The following is a 27,740-nucleotide window of genomic DNA, read 5'->3' as shown; positions in this document are numbered from 1 at the left end:
GTGTAATGTACGAGTCGACAACGCTAGGCATGATATACTTTAACTGAAGCAAGCAAACGGTCTCTGTGTCAGCGCGGAAAGTGAGGAACTAACTGATCTCTGCTTCATTACAGTTTGCACATATGTTTTCGTCACGAATGTTGATCTTCCTTCAAAACAGCCGGTAAAAAAGTCGCGCCACTTCGATACCGAATTAGATCTGGCTTTTGTTCACACAGCGCTCGTTCCGGATCGATTACCGCAATGTTACTATGTCCCCGACCCGGGTTCGATTCGGTAATCAATTCCGGGACGTGGTTGCTTTCACACAGAAGGCGACCAGGCAATGTTACGGGAATATTGCGGGTCCGACGTGCAGTGTGAAAGGGGCTCATGTCCCCGACCCGGGTTCGATTCGGTAATCAATTCCGGGACGTGGTTGCTTTCACACAGAAGGCGACCAGGCAATGTTACGGGAATATTGCGGGTCCGACGTGCAGTGTGAAAGGGGCTATAGATCTACGATGATTTCAAGTGCTACTTAAGTTATGATGCTTTTGGGAATCAGATCGATTACGAACTTCTTAGGCTTAGAAAGCTTTTTGGAAACGCAGCCCATCTGCGGGACACTAATCACCATCGAGCTGCTCTCGACAGTCTCGTGTCGTTTCCATCAGCGCCGCAATTTATTTCATAACTAATCGACAGATGTCTAAAATATAAAAATAAGGAGAAGCCTAAAATGAGCCCGAAGCCCGGCACGAGGGGCGTAAAAAAGTCACGTTTATAGACCAGCCTAAAAGTTTAAATTGTACAACTTTTTGTCGTCTTTTGTGATTCTTATACAGTCTTGTATTATATGACTATTTGAGTCTTTTAAAGGACAACATGGGTGGAAAAACAGTAATGCAAATGAGACATTAACGACATAAAATGCAGGCCACTTGGAACAGCCCCTGCGACGGGACTGGTTTATTAGGTTTATTAGTTCTGTCGCCTCACTCTTCTCTCGGTGCTCCTCTCAGCGGCTCGTGCGGATATTATGACAATGAGCTCGTCGCCGCTTTTGTCAAGACGTCATAAACCGTATTGTTTTGCCGCCGTTTCAAAGCGCAGATGTAATTGGTCGATCTGTCCACGTGACGTGTTACGTTTGGAAGATTCTCGCGCCATAGTCAGAGCCCCGCCCTCGCGCACTGGAAGACTCACTCTGATTGGTGGAAAGCGGTAGCAGATTCGCGCCAGTTTTTGCAGCTGCTCTTCAGACCGCGCTGCATCTTCAGTCAAGGAAACGTTTTCTAGGTTAAATAGTCACAGATTTACCTTAGAAACGTGACTATTCCACACTTCCGCAACAAAAATGGCACCAAAGGATTACATGGCGGAGAAGGGTGAGTTGGGAAATAAATTTCTAGCGCACACTGAACTTAAGTTCTGTTAAGAACTCTCTCTGCTGTTTTTCTGAGGCGATGTCTATTAGATGAAACTTAGATCAAAACAAATGAATCATTATATTTGGTATCTGAACTCGGAGTCGGTGTGACATAGTCTATGAGCTGTTTGTTCCGTTATGCATGTAACTTTTTAGTTTCTAAAATTAGTTTTATTGCTCGCGAAAACTGCGCTGTAGTGCCCGGATGGAGTTTCGGAACAAAGAGCGGCTGCGCACGGAGAGCACGTGCTTGTTTTAAGACCGATCTTCAACAACAAAAAAAATCACGCGTTTCTGTTTACTCCGATCACTCGGTTCCGCAGCGGTTGTCAGGCGTCGCATTACCGCGCAGTGTGAGAGTTTGGTCTGCGCGTGGTCAGTCCACGGCGCGTACCCGGTCCAGAGGGGACTAGTTGATGAAGCGCGGAGGGATCGCGGAAGCAGCGCGGCTCCACAGCCATGTGCTTCTTTGTTTACAAAAACAGCCAGGCGCCATCAAGTGGCGTTACACGAGCGTCAATTATAACGCGAAACGTTCAGCGAGATGACGCGTGTTCATGTTAGTTTACGCGAACTGATTCGATACGAGGCTGTTTAACGCGTTGATCATGTAGTTAAACTGTGTTTTATCTTCTTTAGTTTATTCTCTGCTTAACAGTTGCTAGTGACCACGTGACACTGGACGCAGAGTGTCGCATGAGCTATTAATCGTGACCTGCGGCGAACGTTTTGAGCTTTTTGTTGTTTCTGTGTTCCTTGGCGCGTTTGTTTACGCTTCGTCCTCGCGCGCTCACGTGACTGCTGTTTTTCCCGCTGCGTGACCGCGCGCTCATTTGGAGCGAAACTTTTACTGCATTTACACAGCCGTGCTGACTTAAGATCTGTGTGTGATCGCGGCTCTTCTGCTGTGGCTGTGTTCCAGAGAAGTGCAAGCGCTTCCTGCAGGAGTTCTACAGCGAGGATGACTCCGGGAAGAAGGTGTTCAAATACGGCGCTCAGCTGGTGAGATCTGCAGCCTGCTCCGTTCCTGCAGCTTCTGCTGGACTACCGCTCACCCGTGTGTGTGTGTGTGTGTGTGTTTCAGGTGTCTCTGGCGCACAGAGAGCAGGTGGCTCTGGTGCTGGATCTGGATGATGTGGCGGAGGAAGACCCTGAGCTGGTGGAGAGTGTGTGTGAGAACACAAAGCGTTACACCGGACTGTTTGCAGATGCGGTTCACGAGCTGCTGCCTGAATACAGAGAGAGAGAGGTTCATCTCACATTATAGATCTGTACCGCTGTCAGAAAAAAATGAAAATAACATCCAGCTTTTTCCACGTTCGCTCAAAGAATGATATATGCTACATAACAAATCACACCTTTTGTTATTGTTGAAAAATGTAAACCATTATCACACAGATCTTCATGTATAGCTGGATATTTAAGTGGATTTAAGATTGACCAATATAATTTGCATACATGCAGGATATAAACGCTCACACAGCTGTGTATCAGTAATAATGCCCACTAATCGATATATGTTTGTGTGTTTGTTTTGTAGGTTGTGGCGAAGGATGCCTTGGACGTTTATATCGAGCACCGGCTGATGATGGAGACCAGAGGTCATGACCCCGCAGACACGCGTGACCCCCGGAACCAGTATCCGGCTGAACTCATGCGTAGATTGTGAGTGACACACACTGGGGCTGGTGTGATTTTGGTTTTCATTTTCATTCATTTGTATATATATATATATTAGGTGAGTTTTTCACCTAATAAAAAGTACAAAAAAAAAAAATTTGAGTGCAGTAAACCATACACTGCATATTAATACAAAATATATTACAATAGGGCTGTAGCTAACGATTATTTTGAAATCGATTAGATGGCTGATTATTTTTTTTATTTTTATTAATTGGATAAAATCCAAATTTCTTTACTTGCCAAAAAAACACTATTCCACAATCTGCCCAATGTCCTTCAAACAAACGTGCTAAATTAATGCTATGAAATCATACAGTGCTTAACAATGTATTAGACAACCTGTCTAATAGAGAAAACACAAATATTTTAGGAGTCTGTCAAAAAAATGTAAACCTAAAAATGTTATTGTCACGTATTTTGGCAAATAACAAACTGAAATAAATAAATAGTATTTATTCACAACAAATGTGGCCATATGCCTTAAGCTTGCATCCTTGCTGGCATTGTTTAGGTACTTTCTGACTGTAATCGAAAATCTGGGCAGAAAGAAGAAAACACTAAAGTGCTTGACTATCTGCCTTTCTTTGATATACAAGTGCAATGATTGTATTTTCGCGTTAGAAATGGATTACTACTGTTACTAAAGAGCTTATGCCTTTTGGAGGACTAACCAATACAGAAAGTATTGCAATACTTGGTAATCACCAGAACTGTTATTTTAGAGCAGCTGTGCCACAAACCTTGCATACATTTGTTTTCATAAGTTAGTTACGTACAAAATAGTGTATATATCTTAAATCTTTACATTTAAAATAACGATAAAGGCACATCTTACTGTCATTTCTTTATCCAGTAAAAGACGTCTGATATTTATATTCAGACAAATACATGCTGTTATCAATTCCTACTCATTAAATGCGTGCACTAAATGTTGACTTTTAAACCTAAATTTAATGTTCAACAGGTTTTTCAGCACAGTGAATGTGTTTGTGCAGAGTATTAATTGTCTCCCTCTGTCCGTGTGCATGCACCGCAGCTCATTCAGTAAAGATTTAAACTTAACGCACACTGTCAGGACGGGCCTGTATAGAAATGCTTGTCAAATTGTGACGTTTACAGATAAGGATATGACCATAAACCGAGATGGACCAATATATCGATTTACCAATATTTAAGCATTTTATCATAATCTGATATCGGTTTTGTAATATCGCATTCACCGATAAACGCCGTCATCTTGTGGGTGTTTTCAAAACTGTGCACAGGATCGTAATTGCAGCGCGTCTGAGGTGAGGTGAGACGAGACAACGGTGTGCAGGTACTTGATTTGCTGGAATTCGTGACCTTTATTTAACATAACCGCTAGTTATGAACAAATTTGATGCATTACATTAATGCCTGGTTTATAATTTAAGCAGCTTGTCTCTGAGAAATAGAGTAACTCATGGAGTCATGTTAAATAATCCATTAAGTTCTGTCCCAGTAGACTCCTTAAAAGTTTGTAAACATTGCAATGTCTCTGGGTGGGCGGGGCTTAGCTGGAGGCATAAAGAGGCGCTGACGCGGTGTTGACAAGCGTGAGCTAGCACGTTATAGGAGGGATTTATTAAACATGGATGCAGAAGAAGTTTAGGGACTGTCTGAATATGTACAGTCCCTGACTCTGCGGGACCGTGACAGCTATTTTTGTAAATTAACTCTTGCGGATGCCATACGGCCATATGAATTACTTTTGGGTGGTTTGGGGAATTTTGCCAAAGGCTTATTTTCTAATGTAACCTATCGCTGGGCTAGCTATGATTAGCATTGTGTATTATTTTAAGAGATCATTCAAAGGATGGCACACACATCTATCGCTGTATGTTTGTTTAACATTTAAACTAGCTAGTGTGCTGAAGGTTGGCAACTTTTCACCTATAAAACAAAAAAACTTGCTGATAAAACCAACACACCAGTTCATATGCATAGACTATTTTACCTGGGGCCTGTACCATGAAGCTGGATTAGGTGGCTAGCCAGCTATGTTTCAGCTTAGTTTCCGCCAACCCTGGGTTTTGGGTACTATGAAAGTAGCTCAGCTTTAATCGGTGTTCGTTGCCATGGTATCTTACGCTGCACGGCTAACCTGCTCCGGGGAAGGTTATGTTCTGGGTTAGAGATCTCAGACTGAAGGTGAACCAATCAGATGTGAGAGAAGTGACACATGTCTGACACAGTCACTCCAGTTTATCTTGCTCCAATTTAAAGGTCACTTATGCTAAAAAAAAAAAAAATAGAATTCTGGCTTTAATGATAATAACGGAGTCATTTTATGATTTATATAATTATTGTGATTCATATTATTATTTATCTTATTTTATTTTAACAGTTATTATAAATTATTTTAAATAAATATTAATGTATACAGATCATGTAATATAAATAAGCTGTAGTATCAAAAGATTACAGCTAGAACTATTTTAAAAATTACAAATCTGAACTTAAATGTTCAAGTCTCTATCGCTATATATTTCCAAATGTATAAACTAAGTTAACAAGTTCCACTTGTGACTACACTGATGGAGCAAGATCATTTATTTTATTAGTCCTCCTTCATTTTTCATATGACATTTTAAATGTGTCATATTCTGCAATTTCTTAACCTTTAGCAAAACCTTTAACCTTTAGTTTTGAATCTCGCTGGGTCTCTCTCACGAGAAGTAAATCAAACTTGCTTTGTATTGCAAGGCTCGTGATTGGCTGTTCGCCAGTGATGTCACACATTCATGTGCACGCGCTCCACAAACTCAGGATCAAAGCCTGAATTGACAAAGAAAGTTGATGAACAGCATCATGGTACCAACAAAGCCGGATTGGAGAGGTTTGGTTTTGACAACTCAAAAATAATCCTGTAAGTCTGAATTTGTTGAGCTACCATCATGGTACAGGCCCCAGATATGATGTGTGCACTGCAAACACAAGCATTATTTATGATCATCTCCGTCCAGTCTGTACGCCGTATTGCATTCAACCACAATTGTCTTCTTGATTTCTGTGAAGGAATGTCTGCCAGGATCCGGTAAAACTTTAGTTTTGAAACAAAAGTGATGTTCCTTCTATTCTGGCAGCCAAAAACCCAACAAGAAGACATTTTAAAGTCAAAACCTCAAACTTTTAGCGCACCTTCTATGAGTTCTGGCTTATGTTTTGCCTCCATAGAGCGGTGATGTAGGCGATTTAAGGGGTCTATAAAGACTTAACTCTGCCTGAAGGAGCGGATGTTGGAAATAAAAGCGCTGAATATAATTATTTCTCTGTTGTACATTTGCTCATCATTAGTCTCTCGGGTTGATGCTCGGGAAATACTGCAGCACCGCATGTAACTTTGAACAAGGATCACTTGTTTAAAACACCCTAAATTGTATTAAGATTTACTAATATAACCATTATTTTACTAATAAACATCTAGATAAATACAACTCAATGTAAATTATGTATTATCGCCGTGAGCGATCACAGTTTGAGTGTAGTTCTGTGTAACTGCACAGATAAACCACGCTGTCAGCAGGCTTTTCATAATCTACAGGGTTCCCGCGGGGTCTTAAAAAGCCTTAAAAGCATTGAATTTATTAATTTGGAAATAATACCTTAAAAAGACTTTAAAAAGTCTTGAATTTTGATGTCTGGGTCTTAAAAATTGTGCTGTATGTAACTTCTATGTATTGTAATTTTCCTCAAAAGTTTCATTTGTCAACCACGATTATTTTGATTAAATGAAGTAGTATAAATAAAGAGTGGCGGAACCAGTAATTGAGAACGCAACGCAGCCCCGGGTCACAGTCGAGCGGCAACCTCGCGCTCTCTCTCGTGAAGCCAATAAGGAAGTGACTAAAATGCTGTCAGCAGGCTTTTCATAATCTAGTACAACAAAACATTATTAATCATTTTGATATAACATTCCAGTTGAGAAATGCATTAAAATACAGCGTTTTGTTTATCTTCCAGAGAATATTATTCAGTGAATTAACATTATCCAGTGAATCATTCTTGACTCTAGCTATTAAACATAAATATAAACCTAAAACAGTAGTTTAAAATGAAGTTATGACTCGTTCTTTATTTTCTCCATTTGAAAACATTAGACATTCTACATTTATTTGGCGTATTGTTAATATTGGTGTTGCTGTTGATTCTTTTTACAATATTTTTTTTTATTTTTTTTTTTTATTGTAATATAAAGATGAAATTTTATGTGAAATGACTGAAAAGAGGAAAAACCAACGTGAAGTGTGTTCTTTCTTCAGTAAGACATTTATTTACTTTATAACAGTTAATAAATAACGGTGGATAAGGGGAAGTCGTGGCCTAATGGTTAGAGGGTTGGACTCCCAATCGAAGGGTTGTGGGTTCTAGTCTCGGGCTGGACGGAATTGTGGGTGGGGGGAGTGCATGTACAGTTCTCTCTCCACCTTCAATACCACGACTTAGGTGCCCTTGAGCAAGGCATCGAACCCCCAACTGCTCCCCGGGCGCCGCAGCATAAATGGCTGCCCACTGCTCCGGGTGTGTGCTCACAGTGTGTGTGTGTGTGTTCACTGCTCTGTGTGTGTGCATTTCGGATGGGTTAAATGCAGAGCACAAATTCTGAGTATGGGTCACCATACTTGGCTGAATGTCACTTCACTTTTTTTTTTTTTTTTTTTTCTGCATGCTGGTTATCGGGAACACAAACATGCTAATAACTGCTATCGTATCGGTTATAAAAACCCATCAGTATTGATCGATCACTAACTGTAAACAATGTTTTTGTGCTGAGGAGACACCCACCTCTGTCAAAGTGCCTGACAGGGCAAGACATTACACTAATGCATTGTTTAATTGAGGAATAATTGATGTCAGGACGTTGAATAATTTGAAAAATAAAGCAAGGTAACGCCCTGGAGTCAATTATTCTGCTTGTACTACAGATCAAGACATCGAACAGATGATATACAGGTGCTGGTCATATAATTCAAATATCATCAAGAAGTTGATTTTATTTCACTAATTCCATTCAAAAAGTGAAACTTGTATTATACAAGTGACTTTTAAACCTACATTATATTCATTATATAATTATACAACATTATATTCATTCATTACACACAGAATTATATATTTCAAATGTTTATTTCATTTAATTTTGATGATTATAACTAAGGAAAATCCCAAATTCAGGATTATCAGAAAATTAGCAAGCCCCACCCCCGATTAATCGTCTTTGAAACCTGTCGAAATGAGACATTTCCCAAAATGCCCATCCCTAGTTATAACACACACACACTCATGTCCAGGAGAGTTCAGTGTGTGATGAGTCGTCCTGTTTCGGTCATGCTGTACTCACTCGTTTATAATTGCACGGCTTGTGTATTTCTCAGCGAGGTTTATTTCCGTCCTCCGTCCACACTGAAGCCCAAGGTGGTGCGTGATGTGAAGGCCGACAGCATCGGTCAGCTGGTGACCGTCAGGGGAATCGTCACCAGAGCCACGGAGGTCAAACCCATGATGGCTGTGGCCACCTACACCTGCGATCAGTGCGGAGCCGAGACCTATCAGCCGGTGCGTATCTCACTAGTGCATGCTGTCCTTAAACTCTCGTGTGTGTGTGTGTGTGTGTGTGTGTTAACACGAGTCCTGTCCCTGCCGTTGGTCAGATCGCCTCTCCCAGCTTCACGCCGCTCATCATGTGTCCCAGTCAGGAGTGCGTCACCAACAAGTCTGGAGGACGGCTGTATCTGCAGACACGCGGGTCAAAGTTCGTCAAGTTCCAGGAGCTGCGCATTCAGGAGCATGTGAGTGTGTGTGTGTGTGTGAGTGTCACGTTTGTCTGGCTGAGTGTAAATCATGCTGAGTGTTGTGTGTGTGTGTGTGTGTGTGTTAAACACTCAGAGCGATCAGGTGCCGGTGGGAAACATTCCTCGCAGTATGACCATTTACGCCCGCGGAGAGAACACGCGTGTGGCACAGCCTGGAGATCACGTGGCTATTTCTGGAATATTCCTTCCTCTGCTGCGCTCTGGATTCAGACAGGCTATACAGGTGACACACTTCACACACGCTACACACATCTCAACGTCCTGTCAGCAAACAGTGGGTCTCTCTACATTTGTATCGCTGCGTCCCAGTGTTCATACTATCCGTCCTAAATGGTGTGTGAGATTAGAATAAGTGCGTCCCAAAGCATAGTGTGTTCAAAAGAGAACACCAATACACTCGGTGTTCACACCAGACGGGAATAGAGCGTCTGTCACGAGTGATTTCAATGTTAAGTCAATGCCAAGACGGAATAGACAACCTGCGGCGTTTCTTGCAAGCGAGGCGTGCGAATTGAGCGTTTCGAGTGAAACGCGCGAATTGTAAAATCTGAACTTTGGTGAAATTTCGCGCTGCGTTCACCAATCAGTAGCTTGCTCTAGTAGTGACTTGATTACGGCGTAGCGAGCGGAGGGAAAATTGGAAAGAAACTATGGAGGACAAACTTATCATCGCTGTATGATTCTTCATACTTTTACAAGAAACCGGAATAAAAAGGATCTTGATTGTGTGTGTGTGTGTATATAAGATATTAATAGATGAATTGAATAAAGACCAAAGATTAGATTCACCCCAAACGAGTTATATTTTATCTTGAACCACTAAAGAGACATCAGAGACAGCGTCACGCATCAGAAGGACTAGCCGAGGTGAGAGACATGATCACTGAGCCAGGGTTTTTCCTGGGTCAGAATTGGTCTTCGGTGGTGGATGACCGACATCTAAGAAGTAATGATTTGTTATACACTGATTCAGACACTGACGGGCAGACCAGTCGCTGTAACTCCGTGGTCACCAACCTTTTCGAGCCCAAGATCACATCCAAAGTCCAAATGTAAAGTAAGATCTACCACAAAAAAATATTTAAAAAAAAAAGGCCAAAATGTAAGTTCTATAATAATAATAATAATAATAATTCCTTAAATTTATATAGCACTTTTCTAGACACTCAAAGTGCTCTACATAGTTAGGGGGTATCTCCTCATCCACCACCAGTGTGCAGCATCCACCTGATGATGCGACGGCAGCCATAGTGCGCCAGAACGCCCACCCCACACACACACACACACACACACACACACACACACAGAGGAGACAGAGTGATGAAGCCGATCAGCAGATATGGGGATTGTTAAGAGACATTGATGGTCCGAGGCCAATGGGTGAATTTAGCCAGGATGCCGAGGTCACACCTTTACTCTTTGCGAAAGACATCCTGGGATTTTTAATGACCACAGAGAGTCAGGACCTCCGTTTAACGTCTCATCCGAAGGACGGTGCTTGTTGACAGTATAGTGTCCCCATCACTACACTGGGGCGCTAGGACCCACACAGACCACAGGGTGAGCGCCCCCTGCTGGCCTCACTAGCACCTCTTCCAGCAGCAACCTCGTTTTCTCAGAGGTCTCACATCCAGGTACTGACCAGATCAGCCCTGCTTAGCTTCAGTGGTCAAACAGTCTTGGGCTCCAGGGTAATATGGCTGCAAAGTTCTACTTTGACATTCTTGTTGCCTGTTAGTCACTAGCAAATTATTTAACTATACAAATAGTATATAACTATACAAACTGCCAACTATAATTCAACATTTTCAACAGTAATATATAACGTTAAGTATTTCACACAGGCTTATTACTCGTATATAAACACAATAATCAGTCAGTTACAGGCCTAAGCTAATAATGTACTGTTTCACTTTCCCTTTTAAAACCTCTTAAACTCTGCAGACCCGGTACCGGGTCCGAAAATAGCATGTCACATGTTTGTGTCTCATTTGCATATCCTTCCTTATATGGCATTTGCCCAAAAATGGGTTCATTTGAAAGCTTAGAGTGTTTTCTTTACAAAGAATACCATTAATTGGGGTTTTATGATACATAAAGTAGTCAAATTAAGCTAAGAAATATATTTCCCCCCCCCATAAATTTCCATCTAACGATTGCGAATACGTTTTCGTAAGAATGTGTATTTAAAATATTTTTCACAAAACAGTCAAGTCATATATCACAAGAAAGCTCTCATTCTCAGGAATCTGATGATGTAGATCATTTTATTGTGTGACAATCACAGATCGAATGATCTTCAACAGAATCGCGATGTAAAATTTCTCACCTTATTATTTATACATTTTGCACCGCTTCAGTCAGCCGCAAACAGCCACGCATACCTATATACTCGATATAATCTTTTAGATTAGAATCTCTTCTTTCCAACAAGACCATTTTTACGTTTCTGCGTGCTTCCATTGCTGAGATATAAAGCGTTCTGTACAAGTGCGCAATAGAGGTCCAAAGCCCTGTGAGCGCTGACCAGACCTCTAACTCATATGATGCGCACTAAAGCCTTTTTCCTGCTATACAGATCTGATCTCTTTGTGAAGCGCTATTAGTCCAAATAGCTGTCACTCAAAAGCCGTCTGAACCAGTCAGAGGTGCGAATAGCCGCAACAGGGGGGTCACTTACTGCCCCGTCCTGTTTCCGTCCGGTGACGTCACAGAACCGCTGACCGATGGGAGATTGAGTGTTTGGCTGCTTCTAAACAAAGACCACGCGAGGGGGAAACTACACGCGGAAGAATCTCCGGATTAACAATGAATAATATTCATAATACAAGTTATGGAGGACCACCGTCGCCGTGGAGAGGTCAGGACGCGCATCTGGTAAGCGTATACGCGTGATACTTGCTTTTATACATTTCATTCTTTATTTTGAAGCCTCGAAGCTCCGCTAGCCATAAGCTTATCTGTTTATTTTCATAATTTTCATATTTGACCGCATTTCAGTGAATATACAGTAAACAGTACAGTATACTGGGTGGATGAACATAAATTAGTTTGTTGACGCTCCGAAGTTCGCGTTGAAGCTTCGGGGACGCGGATTTATCGCTGGTTTTGAATAATAACAAACAGACACGCTATAAATATGAAATATCATACATGCTTGAGACAGGCAAAGTCTCTCAATCTTTACATGATGCAGAATAGACATAAATGAAATGATATTAAGCTGGAAATTGTGGATTCTATTTAAGACTGTGACAGACCAGATATTTTAATAATTCTATGCATGTCGCTATTGCCTAATATGATTTCAGAAAACATACACACAAAAAAGCACATTGTATTGAGATGGTTCATCATATGTGAAACAACATAAATAATACTATTTGTCACAAACAGCAGCTTTTTATGTAACTTCTGAGTGTTTTCTGTCAAATAATATACAGATATCACATTATTCCATACTGCAAGTGTGCAAAAGATGACTTCATACTTATTTAGACTAAAATTTTGTACAAAAATGGTATTATTCCTTCCTTCAGTTGGAATAGAATAACTTTTGCATAGATTAAGATAGAAAGAAATTTCTTTTTTCCTCTATTAGCTGACATGTGCTAGAAAAACATGAAATTGGTCTAAAGTTACTAGGCCCTTCATTGCCTGAGCTATACTATTTCAAACTTCAGTTTACACAAATAAAATAAAAAAGCGCCTTGTTTTTTTCCCTTTTTTTTATAACACAGACAGCATATATTGTCATTTTTATCAATTTCAACAGTGTTTTATGTAATTTCAAAGGGTTTCCTTTAAAATGATACCAAACTTTGTCATCTCACACTTTTGAATGTGAATAGGGAAGCATTCAAAATTAGGAAGGAAAATGAAAAACGGAAATCCCCAAAATAGCATTTGTGCTTAAGAGGTTAAAACATATTTCAAACACTTCAAAATGGAAATACTCAGGTTATTGTAACTACACTGTAAAACCGAACAGTGAAATTAATCAAATGAAATTAGTTAATTGCACTCAAATAATAACGAAAGTTCATTGGACTTAATTTAAATAAGTTCTGTACAAAGGTTTATGTTATGTTGGATTTGTAGTGTTACCGTTGTGGTGAATAGTAGAGCCTGTGGTTAGACTGAGGATGGACAGCAAAAGCCAATTTTGAGTTTATTTCCCACATTATAGGAGTTGAAAAATAGATAAAATTATGAGTGAATTACTCCCTAATTATAAGTTCGGAAATATAATTATTTAAGATAACTCTGAGATAATTTAAAGGGGGGGTGAAATGCTATTTCATGCATACTGAGTTTTTTACACTGTTAAAGAGTTGGATTCCCATGCTAAACATGGACAAAGTTTCAAAAATTAAGTTGTACGTTTGAAGGAGTATTTCTGTTCCAAAAAAACTTCTTCCGGTTTGTCACAAGTTTCGGAAAGTTTTTTTCGAGTATGGCTCTGTGTGACGTTAGATAGAGCGGAATTTCCTTATATGTGTCCTGAGGCACTTCTGCCGGAAGAGCGCGCTCCCGTATAGCAGAGCACTGAGAGCACAACAGACTTCACTGATCAGAGCCAGAGCGTCGCCAAATGTCACAAAAGGTGTGTTTTTGGTTGCCAGGGCAAGACAACCCTGCACAGATTACCAAAAGAGAAACAGCATTAAGGGACCAGTGGATGGAGTTTATTTTTACAGAGCATCAACGGAGTTGTGCAAGTGTTTGTGTTTGTTCCCTGCATTTCGGATTGCACATCGTTTATTTCTTAAGGATAATGCAGTCCCAACGGAAAAGGGTCACGATCGTGTGTTGGAACCGCAGGCGGTGAGTAAAACTGCTTCAAATATCTCTGTGTTGTTAACTTAGCTATCAGCGCATAAGCACATCAAGTAAACAGCATTCGATGTTGTCATCAAACTGCACTTTCCACATGTACAGCTTAAAAAAAAAAAAGACGACATAAAGTGGAACTTAGTCATTTTCAAAAACCGCTAAGCAAATATATACAGTTTCAGTACATACCACATAGCATAGCACCTTTGCTGATGCTGCTCTTGTTAAATTTCAGCCTCTAGATCTGTGTCACAGCTTCCAGACGCTCTCAACTCAAAAGCCTACTGGCGCTCGTGATTCTTTAGCTCCGCCCACACGTCACGCCTCTAGGCGCTCGTGTTTTTCCGGGGAAAATCGGTACAGACTACCTTTCTCTTATGAATATAATAAAAATAAAGACTTTTTGGAGTTATGAAGGATGCAGTACTACTCTATAGGTACTCAAGATTAACAGGATATTGAGTGAAAACGAGCATTTCACCCCCCCCTTTAAGGCAACTGGAATTAAATTTGTTAAGTTTATGTAAACTTAAAACATTTAAAAACATCACTTAAATGTTTTTGTGTAATCTGTTACAAAATATTTTTTGAGCTCTGTGAACTTATCAGGGTTTACAGTGTAGCATACAAAATATGACAACAGTCATCCTTCAATTCTTCAAAAATATGTTCACACAAATTACAGACCTACATTCATTTTTAGCTACAGAAATTGAATAATGTAATAAAATGTAAAACAGCATTGCATATTTGACTGTGTAAATTAAAGATTGTTCTTTATTAAACTTAGCTATTTAATTAGGAGCAGTGAGTGATTTCTTTGTTGTTGCTGTTCGATTAATATAAAGACTGACTTTAAGAGAATGCACAGATCCAGTGGCCTGCATTCAGCTGGCTATGTCTGCTATAGGATGCTTAAAACAGGCATTTTGACATGATTTTTGTGTGAATTTGTCCATTTAAACACAATACTTCAGAGAGAGCTTATATTTGTGCGCGTCCTCGTGTCCTCTGGCTCTTAAATGTTTTAACTGACAAAGCTTAAATGAGTTTAGTTTAAACACAGATATCAGCACCCAGATGACGGAATAAATTACTGCTCATATACAGTGAATGATTTGTCCAGGGGTTTTTCTTTCTCTCATGTTTTTGTAATGTCTGGGAAGCCAGAATGCGCATGGATCAACAGAAACATTTATTAGCTGAACCCTGAACCTGTTTTTTACGTGGCATTTATAGCAAGCCATATTACAGATGATTTAACAGATGCTTTGTCAGATTTAAGTTGAAGCGCGTGCTGAACCGTGTGTGGTTGAACCCAACTTTTTTTTTTTTTTTCCAGCAAACCGTTCCACCCTATTACTTCAATAATCAATCAATTACAGTTACTTTATATATATAAATCATTTTTTATTTTATTTAAAGTTATGTCATGTGTGAAATGCTTGTCACAAGTTGTAAGAAAAGATAAGGCAAATGTTTTGACTGCAATTCACACCCAGCGGTAATTCAGCAAATATATTCTCCGAATGCACCACGTGAAACATGTATTCGTCTTCCGACCAATAGGATCAGCTGATTTTGATGCGAGGAGAGAGCAAAGACCGAACTGAAGACGGAGAGTGCGTGCGGGGTTGGGGCGCTGTGCTCGTTCTCTCCGTCACTCCGTCAGTAGCCTGCTTCACTCATAAAACCCAATTACAGATCAAAAACGGCTTTGGCGGGACATAAAAATCGTTTTGGCACCGCCAAAAATTTTTCAATGTAGGAAAAACCCTGTGAACTCTCGCTGATAATTGGCAAAACACATGTTTAAATAGACGCTGTCTTTATAAATAAATTGCATATTTGAGTTTAAAACAACTACATTCTTGCATTAAATACTTTTAAAACTACATTTCATGACACCATAACAGTAATATTTAGAAAATTATCTGAATAAAAAAGGTGGTTGAATAGAGCATCACAGTCCCGCGCACAGCTGGTGCCGGAAGTAAAAATTCAATGCAATTTCTGACATTTGGGGTATAAGCCATAAAAACGTAACCATACATGGTAGACTTAAAACCAGCTACGGCTGTACTAAGCGATAGTATATGCTCATATAAACCAAAAGGATCATGGGGCACTAACCTTGTTTTGATATAAATGCCTTTTATTCGCGATGCTTTGGCTAAGTACTTCATTACCCACAATCCTGAACAATCCCACAATCCCACAGTGATGCATCTGATTGGTGGAGCTCGTGTAACCATCTGGTTAAAACCCCGCGAAGGTCCGTGAAGACTGAAGATCATTAATAAAAAAATAAAATGAAATAAAAACCCGTTGCGTTTTTGCACGTTAGATTTATCAGTGCAGTCATGATCTCCTTGGCTGCCATGAGAGTTTTGCAGGGAGGTTGGTAGCTTAGCTAGACTACTGTAGCCTTCATATGGCATGAGTCATATCAAGCATTTTATAATGCCACTGTCAAAACAATATTTAGCCTAGGCATACCTTTTTGTGCATTTACTGAACATTTGTGTAATGGCAAAGACATGTGTTGACGACTGAGCGGTGATTGCAGTCAGGTACGAAGCACTGCACCATTGCTGACGTTATCGTTAACCACTTTCACACGCACACAATATAAAATACACGATGATAAATATAAAAATCAATACATATATAAAACACTATTTATTTACATGATTGTAAATTCACTACATTCACTATATAAAATAAAATTAACTGGAGGAATAAGTTTGCGCGTGGGACTGTGATGCTCTATATGCTGCTGGCTGGCAGAAGCCCCCCCGTGAAGTTAATTTCACACGTGAATGAAGCGTATGAACTCAATGTTCAAACGTCCAACTACGCTCGAATAGTGCGATTTATCCGCGCAAGTCGTGTCTGGTGTGAACATAGCATAATGGCTAATATTACCCACAATCCATTGTGATTATCAACATTTTAAGATGGTGAAAAAAAGTTTTATTTCATCTACAACAACAGTGTGAACTTCTATAAAGATCAGTTTGGCCGGGAACTTTTAAATGTATTGTTATACAAACAATGTGAGCCGAGTTCTCCGCATGAAAGATCAGTGCGGGACTTCTCTCTCTGATCCTGTAGAAAATAAATGAAGCATGGACGTTAACTGTGACCAGATGATTAACAGACCAGTTTACAGTGACAGGATGTGACAGAGGGTCTGTTAGAGACACCATTGTCATATGATGGTTTATCCCAAAAGTTGCCCACTCTTCTACTGCTTTCTCTGAAGTGTGTACGGTTTCTACACGAGTACGTCCTGTAAGGCTGAAGTTTGAGTTAGTGAATTGGGATGCAGCGTAAGACTATCTAAACATATCTAAACAAGCTCTTTACGGTATTCACATATGTCTGGTGTGTGTGTGTGTGTGTGTGTGTGTCAGGGTCTGCTGTCAGAGACGTATCTGGAGTGTCACTGCATCACTCTGATGAATAAGACTGAGGATGATGAGCTGGGAACTGAAGAGCTGAGTGATGAAGAGCTGCGGCAGATCACAGGTAACACGCTTCGTGTCTGTGTGTGGTCTATAAGGGTTGTGAAGTGTCTGGACTCACGTGTGTGTGTGTGTGTGTAGAGGAGGACTTCTACGAGAAGCTGGCGGGATCGATCGCTCCAGAGATCTACGGTCATGAGGATGTGAAGAAGGCTCTTCTGCTGCTGCTGGTGGGAGGAGTGGAGCAGGCTCCTCGTGGGATGAAGATCCGGGGTGAGACACGGCCGTCTGATGCTCCATCACTCTACACCTTCAGTGAAACGCCTACTTTATTAAACTCACATCAGACTCTTTGATAGACAATGTTATTCACTGAAGATAATCGAGTCTATATTCATTGATGCTTTTTGAGAGTTGTTTCTGTCTGGGAGCTAAACTGGGCATTATCTTGCCATTAAGACCAAACATCAGATTTCTTCTGCAAAAACAACAACATGAACTGTTTTCATTCAGACGGTTTGAGAATAGCTAACAACCGCTTAGAACAAAACCGAGCAGTATTTACATCCCTCTGTTGTGTGTTTGAGTCACTGTAACACTGATAAATGTGTCAGAAAACACCATAAATACAATAGAGTTAGATCTGAATCTGAAAGATCTCTATATATATATCATCATATCACCCAGTCCATAACTTACTCTGTATTAAAGCACTACGAGGTTAGGATCGTCTGATGTTTCCTGACCCAGTGTGTGTATGAAGCGCTGTGTGACTGACTGCGTCTGTGTCTGTAGGGAACATTAACATCTGTCTGATGGGAGATCCGGGTGTGGCCAAGTCTCAGCTGCTGTCCTACATCGACCGTCTCGCTCCTCGCAGTGAGTGTGACCCGCAGCATCGCTCCTCCGTCCGCTAGCGTCCCGCCGCTAACTCTCAGCGCTGTGTTTCAGGTCAGTACACGACGGGCCGGGGCTCGTCCGGCGTGGGGCTGACGGCGGCGGTCATGCGTGACCCGGTCACCGGTGAGATGACCCTGGAGGGTGGGGCTCTGGTGTTAGCCGATCTGGGCGTGTGCTGCATCGATGAGTTTGATAAGATGGCTGACGCCGACCGCACGGCCATCCACGAGGTCATGGAGCAGCAGACCATCTCCATCGCTAAGGTGAGCTTCTCCGCTGGAGCTGGGTGTTTTCTGACTCCTGAATGAGTGTGATCACGTGTGTGTGGTGTTTGTCTCAGGCCGGCATCATGACGTCTCTGAACGCACGCTGCTCGATCCTGGCTGCGGCGAACCCAGCGTACGGCCGCTACAACCCTCGCAAAACCCTGGAGCAGAACATCCAGCTGCCGGCGGCGCTGCTGTCCCGCTTCGACCTGCTGTGGCTCATCCAGGACAAACCTGATACAGACAACGACCTGCGTCTGGCGCAGCACATCACATACGTGCACCAGCACTGCAAGCAGCCGCCCACACACTTCAGCCCCATCCACATGAAGCTCATGAGGTGAACCAGGACGCTTCTGTGCGACAGACACGCTCACGCTTTTATTTTATTGTAATTTCACATTTTGAATGTTTTTGTATGCTTAATTAGCTCATGTAAAACATCTAGCCAAATAATTTTTTGGCGTTTCTTTTATGTACACTTAAGATCTTTACTGTTTAAGTTATTAATTGAGCCGCTTTGAATATAATTAAGTTTCGATGCTGATTCAACATTGTGATGTCTGTCATCGTCCCAATCCTGAATTGACCTGTAATTACAAGAAATCATCAGCTGACAAAGAAATCAGAGAAATGCAGATGTGTGACTGATGTCTGAAGCTGATTGGATCACCTGATGTTCGTTCTTCTCTCTGTCAGGCGTTACATCAGTAAGTGTAAGCAGAAGCAGCCGGTGGTTCCTGAGGCTCTGTCGGATTACATCACCGCTGCGTATGTAGAGATGAGGAAAGAGGCACGAGTCAGTAAAGACACGACGTTCATCTCGGCCCGAACCCTGCTGTCCATCCTGCGCCTCTCCACTGCCCTGGTGAGACACACACACATCAGCAGGACTGGATCTCTGGAGCTGGTCTGATGTGGCCGTCGGGTGTTAAAAGTGCTGTTTGTGCAGGTAGCTGTGTTCATCTCTACTGTAGAAGCAGCACTTCACGACACACGCTGGCGCAGGTTCAGTCGTCCGGTGACACGCAGAGATCCGTGTTTGTCGTGTGACGGTCAGCTTTGCGGGGTGGGCATTCAGCCTGGGGTCACGCCGCTGTGCAAACCCATGCAAAACTGACCGCACACGACGCTGCAGCGCTCAGACGCACGTCTCAGAGACTAGCTGGTGTTGAGAGGCAGAGACTTGGGCAGTTGCTGGCTTTCCCACAAGGCATTGCACTTGTCTCGGTCTGACAGTGCCGGCACAAATCATCTGTTTGACTGAAACTCACCTGACTTTGGAAAAATCTTTTGTATTTGCGGAACGTGGTGACTTACACACATGATGTGACTTCAGGTGTGTGTGTGTGTGTGTGTTCAGGCTCGTTTGCGGATGGTGGATGTTGTGGAGAAGGAGGACGTTAATGAGGCCATGCGACTGATGGAGATGAGCAAAGACTCTCTGCAGGCCGACAAGACCAACAACACCAGGTACACACTCACACACACACACACACACACACACACACTCTCACACTCTCTCTCTCTCTCTCGCGCACACACACACTCACACACACACACTCTCTCTCTCACTCACACACACACTCACTCACACAGTCTCTCTCTCTCTCTAAACACACTATCTCTCTGTCTCTCTCTCTCTCTCTCTCTCTCTCTCACACTCTCCCTCTCTCTCACTCACACACACACACACACACACACTCTCTCTCACTCTCACACACACACACACACACACACACTCTCTCTCTCTCTCTCTCGCGCACACACACACACACACACACACACACACACACACACTCTCTCTCTCTCTCGCTCTCTCTCTCACACACACACACTGTCCCTCTCTCTCTCACACACACTCTCACTCTCTCTCTCTCACACACACTCTCACTCACTCACTCTCACACACACACACTGACTGCAGCGTGACCGTGGCTCTCTCTCGTGTGTGTGTGTGTGCAGGGCACAGCGTCCCGCTGACGTGATCTTCTCTCTGCTGCGAGAGCTGGCCGGTGAAGGAGTCGTGAGGTCTGTTCGTGTGGCCGAGGCCGAGCAGCGCTGTGTGTCTCGTGGATTCACTCCTGCACAGTTCCAGGCCGCTCTGGACGAGTACGAGGAGCTGAACGTGTGGCAGATAAACCAGGCGCGTTCACGCATCACGTTTGTGTGAACACCGAGTGACTGGACGTGATCCCATGTGTTTGAACCTTTCCAGCTGATGGTGTTGTGATGAGGGAGCAAGCTTCCTTTTTGTTTTGCTTTTAAATCTGTTAAATCCCTGAAATAAATGCTGTAAATAGATCAAATTTGTGTTGATTTACCTTTAATCATTTAGCTGATGCTTTTAACGTGTAATGTACGAGTCGAAAACGCTACTATACTTTCACTGAAGCAAGCAAACGATCTCTGCGTCAGCGCGGAAAGTGAGGAACTAACTGATCTCTGCTTCATTACAGTTTGCACATATGTTTTCGTTGCGAACATTGATCTTCCTTCAAAACAGCCGGTAAAAGAGTCGCGCGATAACGTGCATCATCACTTCGACACGGCATTAGATCTGACTTTCGTTCACACAGTGCTCGTCCCGGGTCGAACCCCACAATGTTACTAGGCCCCCGACCCGGGTTAAATGCTGGAATCAATCCCGGGACGTGGTTGCTTTCACACAGAAGGCGACCTGGCAATGTTCCGGCAATATACCGGGTCCGACGTGCAGTGTGAAAGGGGCTTTAGTCTAGTAAAGAACACATAGCCACTTTTTTTTTTTTTCTTTCAAGAATATGATAGACAACAAAAAAGTAAATGCTAGTATAAATAAGTTGAGTAAGTTCTGGTGAAAAACATGAGTCTTTAGATGTTTTTTGAAAATGAGTAAAGACTCGGCTGTTTGATTTATGTACAATCAGGATAGAATGCAGGATTAGAATGAAATGACACATTGGTAACACTTTACAATCAGGTCCAGTTAATGACCTTATCAATGAGCAATACATATCCAAGCCTGAACTTTATAGACATCCTTGGCATACTCTTTAAAGGGATAGTTTTAACCCAAAATAGCACATCCATAAATCAAAAAAGAGTGGCCCACATGGCTCCGAGGGTTAATAAAGGCCTTGTGAAGTGAATAGATTTATTTGTGCAAGTAAAAAAAAAAAATCGATATCTAAAACTTAATGAACGTAATCTCTAGCTTCTGCTAACTGTCAGACGCGCATTACGAGCGAGCGGCGTTCAGCGGATGATTCGGTGTAAGAGTCACAGCTTTGATGGCTCCAGGGTGAGTAAATCATGGGCTAATTTTAGTTTTTGGGTGAACCAACCCTTTATGGATAATCTTTAAAAGATAAATTCATTTTTTATTTTTAAACATACAGGGCTTTATACACTTTAATAAGCACTTGTACATGCATTTATACTGTACTGATATATAATGTAATGAGTTTAATGTTAACTATAAAATTTGGAATACAGAAATATGAAATGTGAAGAAACACTTAAATCTTAAACAAATTTCCCGAAAGTGGCGGCAAGCCACTGTCTTAATAAGTGAGTCACTGAATCATTCATTCAAAGAATTTGTTTAAAAAGCTGATTCATTCAATAGGTAAACACCATTGCTAAGAGATGCAAAACAGTGCTGTGATCTTCCTTTGGAACTATTTTCATTGGCAAAAACAAGCAATATTATGTCTAAAATCTAAGTCATTGTTAACTCATTGCTAACTTTTACAGAACTTAGATATTTAAAATCTGTCCCTGCCACTGCTGCTTTATTAGAAGCATGCCCTACTGATCCAGAATATGATATTCGAATGTTTGACCAGTCTGAACCCTGTTATAAACGGTTGCCCGTCTCTCTGTGGGGAACACCTGCAGCAAAGCAGCATCTTCATGTTTGACCAGCCACTGATGGATCATCTCTTCACCTCCTACAGGTACATTATGACCTAATATTCTAGCTTTATACTGACCTGTATTATATATGCTTATGGTTAGAAATTTGTAATAAGATTGTTTATTTGTTTTTATAGAAGCCTCTTATGTACGACCCTATGATTTCTGTGAAGTAGAGACCACGGAATCCAGTCATAAAAACAGAATTTACAGTTTAACGTGGAATGTCATGGAATTGTCCATATTTTGAATGAATTCATTTAAAGTAGGTCATGACTCTTAAATCAAATCATGATATGGAGTAGTATCTGTAAATAATAATCCGGAAAAGTCTATTCAAATATGGATCCTGCGTGTCTCTGTTTGTTGAGGCTATTCTATAAGCCTCGGCATATATGGCACGGTGTTGTCAACGCGTATCAGGAACATTAGCTCTCTTTGGGTGGTGTTCCCGTTTATTATGAAGGTAAAAAAGGGATAATTTACATAAAATGATATTTCACCCAGTGCTGAATATTAAAGTGCTGTCGTGCTGTTGGTAAACTGACTGCTCACGGCTACGGTAAGAACCATGTGTTCCTCACTATCCACACCCTTTCCTAACTAATTGCAACACCTGTAAATATATCTAGCTCCCAGTGACGTGTCACATATAGTGCAACACTCCCACCCAGTGGCTAGAATAATAATAGCAATATTAACCGATCCAGAGAAGGTGAATATATAAATGGCTCTTAAGGCGGGCGTACACGGTGCGAATTCGGATGGTCGGAAGATCGTATGTCCACGCACACGGCACGAGTGAGTTTATCTGAAAATCGTATTGGACGAGATGATATACGGCACGATTTTACAACCTGCGAATTCCAGAAACAATCGCACGAAGTCGATAGACGCGTTCGACTTGAAGCAGCGCTGCACGCACAGAAGGATCACTGTATGACATTAAAGTACCGCGAGAGCGATAAGAGAGCACACATATCCAATGCATTCGAATCGCTCTCGCGGTACTTTAATGTCATACAGGTGATCATTCTGTGAAGCGCTGCTTCAAGTGGAACGCGCCTAATATAACTGCTCTCCCTCTCTCATAACTGGATATAAAATACTGATACGAGCCGTGACTGTTTCTTACACGTACAGGTTATTTTTCAGCAATAGGAAACTGGGACGTTTGTTTACCCTGTGTGTGTGTGTTACAATGTAAACATGGTTTGTGAGGACAATTCCTGTGCCCTCGTAAACCAAATGGCTTTAAAATTTAAACATGCATTTTCCGTGATGGATAGAGGTAGTGTATGGGGATAAACATTATAGAATACCGTTACATTTATGGAGAGTCCCTGTAAACTACATATGCGTGTGTGAGAGAGAGCGAGAGATAACTAAAAAGGCATTGGAATACGTTGCTAGAAACATACAGCGAACACTATTCCTGTCAGACTTCACCGAGTTTATCCTCCCACATTCGCCGTGGCGCTGCCGTCTTCGTCTTCTGTGGTTTTCCTAGTTCGTGATTGGTCAACTTCAGATAAATCAACAAATCGGCTCGTTCAACCGCACAAATGGCACGAATTCAAACCGATAGCTCACGAACTTTTTAGACATGTTTAAAAATGATCGGGAGGTCGGGAAGTGCTCGTAAGCCACTCTGCTCGGCTCGTAATTCATCGCAAATGATACGAGCCGCGACCATACGAGCATACGCGATTTCCACACGATTTAAAAAAATCGCATGCGAACTCGTACGACAGCAAAAATCGCACCGTGTACGCCCGCCTTTACACTTTTATTGAATGAGCCAGAAGCTTAAATACATGAACAGCATCTCCAGAACCAGTCTTGCCAACTAATTTTAGAAGAAAATTGCTAAATTAAAAAAAAGTTTTGTTTGTAAAATAATATGAATAATATAATATTAAAATATAAATGACTTTTTTAATTAATTGAATTATTGAACACAAACATATTTTACTCTAAGAAGGAATATAATTGTGAGGATACCACCTTTTCTAGTATCTTGGACATAAAAAGGAGATTCGAGATTGGTCTATAATTAACTAGTTCTTTGGGGTCAAGTTGTGGTTTTTTGATGAAAGGCTTAATAACAGCCAGATTGAAGGTTTTGGGGACATATCCTAATGACAATGAGGAATTAATAATAGTCAGAAGAGGATCTATGACTTCTGGAAGCACCTCTTTTAGGAGCTTAGATGGTATAGGGTCCAACATACATGTTGTTGGTTTAGATGATTTACAGTTTTTTTTCAACTGCTTACACACATTTTCCAAAGCTTTCCTCTTTTTTTCAAAACTTAACACACAAATTCAAGAACTGCACACACGATGCAAAATGCCTCACATCTCTTTCAAAATGAAACACCACAGTCAAAATATCACAAACATATTTCAAAAGCAAACATTTGTCTTACGTTGTAAACACCTTTACCATAATGTTATATTTTTGATTATGTCATATACACACTGTTATTAAAAACCTAAAGCTCTTCTTTTAAAAGCTCACATGTACATGATTGAATGTAATTGGGAGAGAGCTGTTGAATATATAAAGTAAAAACAAAAGTAACATTGAAACCAAACTTTCTTTTTTAGCTCTTTGTGGTTGTAAATGTAGTATTAGTGTACACAGTTTGAAAAGAAAAAAAAAATACATCAAAAATATGTAGTGTTGTAGCATGTAGTGTAAAACCAAAGATAATGTGTGTGCTTGCATGTGGAGATGGTTGGGTGTATCTAGGCTCCATCTCTCCTCCGGGCTGGGTCCGGCCAACATACAGTATTGTTTAAAATAATAGCAGTACAATGTGACTAACCAGAATAATCAAGGTTTTTCGTATATTTTTTTATTGCTACGTGGCAAACAAGTTACCAGTAGGTTCAGTAGATTCTCAGAAAACAAATGAGACCCAGCATTCATGATATGCACGCTCTTAAGGCTGTGCAATTGGGCAATTAGTTGAATTAGTTGAAAGGGGTGTGTTCAAAAAAATAGCAGTGTGGCATTCAGTCACTGAGGTCATCAATTTTGTGAAGAAACAGGTGTGAATCAGGTGGCCCCTATTTAAGGATGAAGCCAACACTTGTTGAACATGCATTTGAAAGCTGAGGAAAATGGGTCGTTCAAGACATTGTTCAGAAGAACAGCGTACTTTGATTAAAAAGTTGATTAGAGAGGGGAAAACCTATAAAGAGGTGCAAAAAATGATAGGCTGTTCAGCTAAAATGATCTCCAATGCCTTAAAATGGAGAGCAAAACCAGAGAGACGTGGAAGAAAACGGAAGACAACCATCAAAATGGATAGAAGAATAACCAGAATGGCAAAGGCTCAGCCAATGATCACCTCCAGGATGATCAAAGACAGTCTGGAGTTACCTGTAAGTACTGTGACAGTTAGAAGACGTCTGTGTGAAGCTAATCTATTTTCAAGAATCCCCCGCAAAGTCCCTCTGTTAAAAAAAAGGCATGTGCAGAAGAGGTTACAATTTGCCAAAGAACACATCAACTGGCCTAAAGAGAAATGGAGGAACATTTTGTGGACTGATGAGAGTAAAATTGTTCTTTTTGGGTCCAAGGGCCACAGGCAGTTTGTGAGACGACCCCCAAACTCTGAATTCAAGCCACAGTACACAGTGAAGACAGTGAAGCATGGAGGTGCAAGCATCATGATATGGGCATGTTTCTCCTACTATGGTGTTGGGCCTATTTATCGCATACCAGGGATCATGGATCAGTTTGCATATGTTAAAATACTTGAAGAGGTCATGTTGCCCTATGCTGAAGAGGACATGCCCTTGAAATGGTTGTTTCAACAATACATTGACCCAAAACACACTAGTAAACGGGCAAAGTCTTGGTTCCAAACCAACAAAATTAATGTTATGGAGTGGCCAGCCCAATCTCCAGACCTTAATCCAATTGAGAACTTGTGGGGTGATATCAAAAATGCTGTTTCTGAAGCAAAACCAAGAAATGTGAATGAATTGTGGAATGTTGTTAAAGAAGCATGGAGTGGAATAACAGCTGAGAGATGCCACAAGTTGGTTGACTCCATGCCACACAGATGTCAAGCAGTTTTAAAAAACTGTGGTCATACAACTAAATATTAGTTTAGTGATTCACAGGATTGCTTAATCCCAGAAAAAAAAAAATGTTTGTACAAAATAGTTTTGAGTTTGTACAGTCAAAGGTAGACACTGCTATTTTTTTGAACACACCCCTTTCAACTAATTGCCCAATTGCACAGCCTTAAGAGCGTGCATATCATGAATGCTGGGTCTTGTTTGTTTTCTGACAATCTACTGAACCTACTGGTAACTTGTTTGCCACGTAGCAATAAAAAATATACTAAAAACCTTGATTATTCTGGTTAGTCACATTGTACTGCTATTATTTTGAACAATACTGTACGTCATCCACATCACATGCTATATTCTCTCTTGATACCTTACCAAACTGTGACCAATGCACTGCACTGTAGTAAATGAATGCAAGTGAACTACAGTAAAATACATTTATTATAGTATAGGCCTATTGTTTGTTATGGTAAAAAAGCCATTATGTGTCTACTCATAATCTACTCAAATTAGGCTGGACTCTCAGTGATTGGTTGTTGTTAAGTAAAGCAACAAGTGTTTGCACATGTGAGGAGTTGGTGTGAGGCACTGATGAATTAGTGTGGCATTTTGATTGGTTTTGTTTATAAAAGGAAATCAAGAAACTTCCTGTCAGATTTTTGTGTGTTGCATAGAAAATTGTGTGTTGTGTTTTGCAAAAAGTGTTTAACGAAATTGAAAACTTGAGTAAAAGGTCAAAAATGTGTGTATGGTTTTGCAGATTTAATGTGTGGTTCTGGTGTTTGAGTGTCAGGTTTTAGAAATTGTGTGACAAGTAATAATTTTGTGTGTAAGCAGTTGAAAAAAACTGTAACAAGTTTATACAATTCTTCTTCTCCTATAGTAGAGAATGAGTGGAACTGTTCCACAGGGGGTCTATAGTGCACTGTCTGATGTGATACTGTAGCTGACGGCTGAATGGTTGCAATTTTATCTCTAATAGTATCGATTTTAGAAGTAAAGTAGTTCATAAAGTCATTTCTGCTGTGGTGTTGGGAAATGTCAACTCTTGTTGAGGCTTTATTTTTCGTTAATTTAGCTACTGTATTTAATGAATACCTAGGATTATGTTTGTTTTTGCTTCTAAAAGAGAAGAAATGTAATCAGATCTAGCAGTTTTTAATGCTTTTCTGTAGGATAGGTTACTTTCCCACCAAGCAATACGATAGCACTAATAGAGAGATACAACCACGATCAGATGATACAAGCAGGTAAATTCCTGTGAATAAAATCAAATCAACCAAGTTGAAAACTCATATTAATATTTAAATTCAACGCAGAGCGCAACCGTGCAATTTTTATTCAC

At 40.9% G+C, this 27,740-nt stretch overlaps 1 protein-coding gene across 1 annotated transcript; it reads left to right on the top strand.

Annotated features, from left to right (window-relative positions):
• The first annotated feature begins 984 nt into the window (after positions 1–984).
• On the top strand, positions 985–20,709 carry LOC127971660 (DNA replication licensing factor mcm7-B-like). Its single transcript, XM_052574838.1, has 15 exons — positions 985–1,370; positions 2,334–2,413; positions 2,496–2,660; positions 2,952–3,076; positions 8,491–8,671; positions 8,767–8,904; positions 9,002–9,151; positions 17,184–17,298; positions 17,376–17,507; positions 18,030–18,113; positions 18,186–18,397; positions 18,475–18,740; positions 19,100–19,268; positions 19,764–19,873; positions 20,366–20,709. Exons 1-15 carry the CDS (start codon positions 1,340–1,342, stop codon positions 20,571–20,573), a joined length of 2,166 nt encoding a protein of 721 aa, XP_052430798.1. The 5' UTR covers positions 985–1,339; the 3' UTR covers positions 20,574–20,709.
• The last annotated feature ends 7,031 nt before the right edge of the window (positions 20,710–27,740 follow it).

The sequence above is a fragment of the Carassius gibelio genome, chromosome B14, assembly GCF_023724105.1.
Source record: "Carassius gibelio isolate Cgi1373 ecotype wild population from Czech Republic chromosome B14, carGib1.2-hapl.c, whole genome shotgun sequence".
NCBI lineage: Eukaryota > Metazoa > Chordata > Actinopteri > Cypriniformes > Cyprinidae > Carassius > Carassius gibelio.
This window is presented reverse-complemented; position numbering and strand designations above follow the sequence as displayed.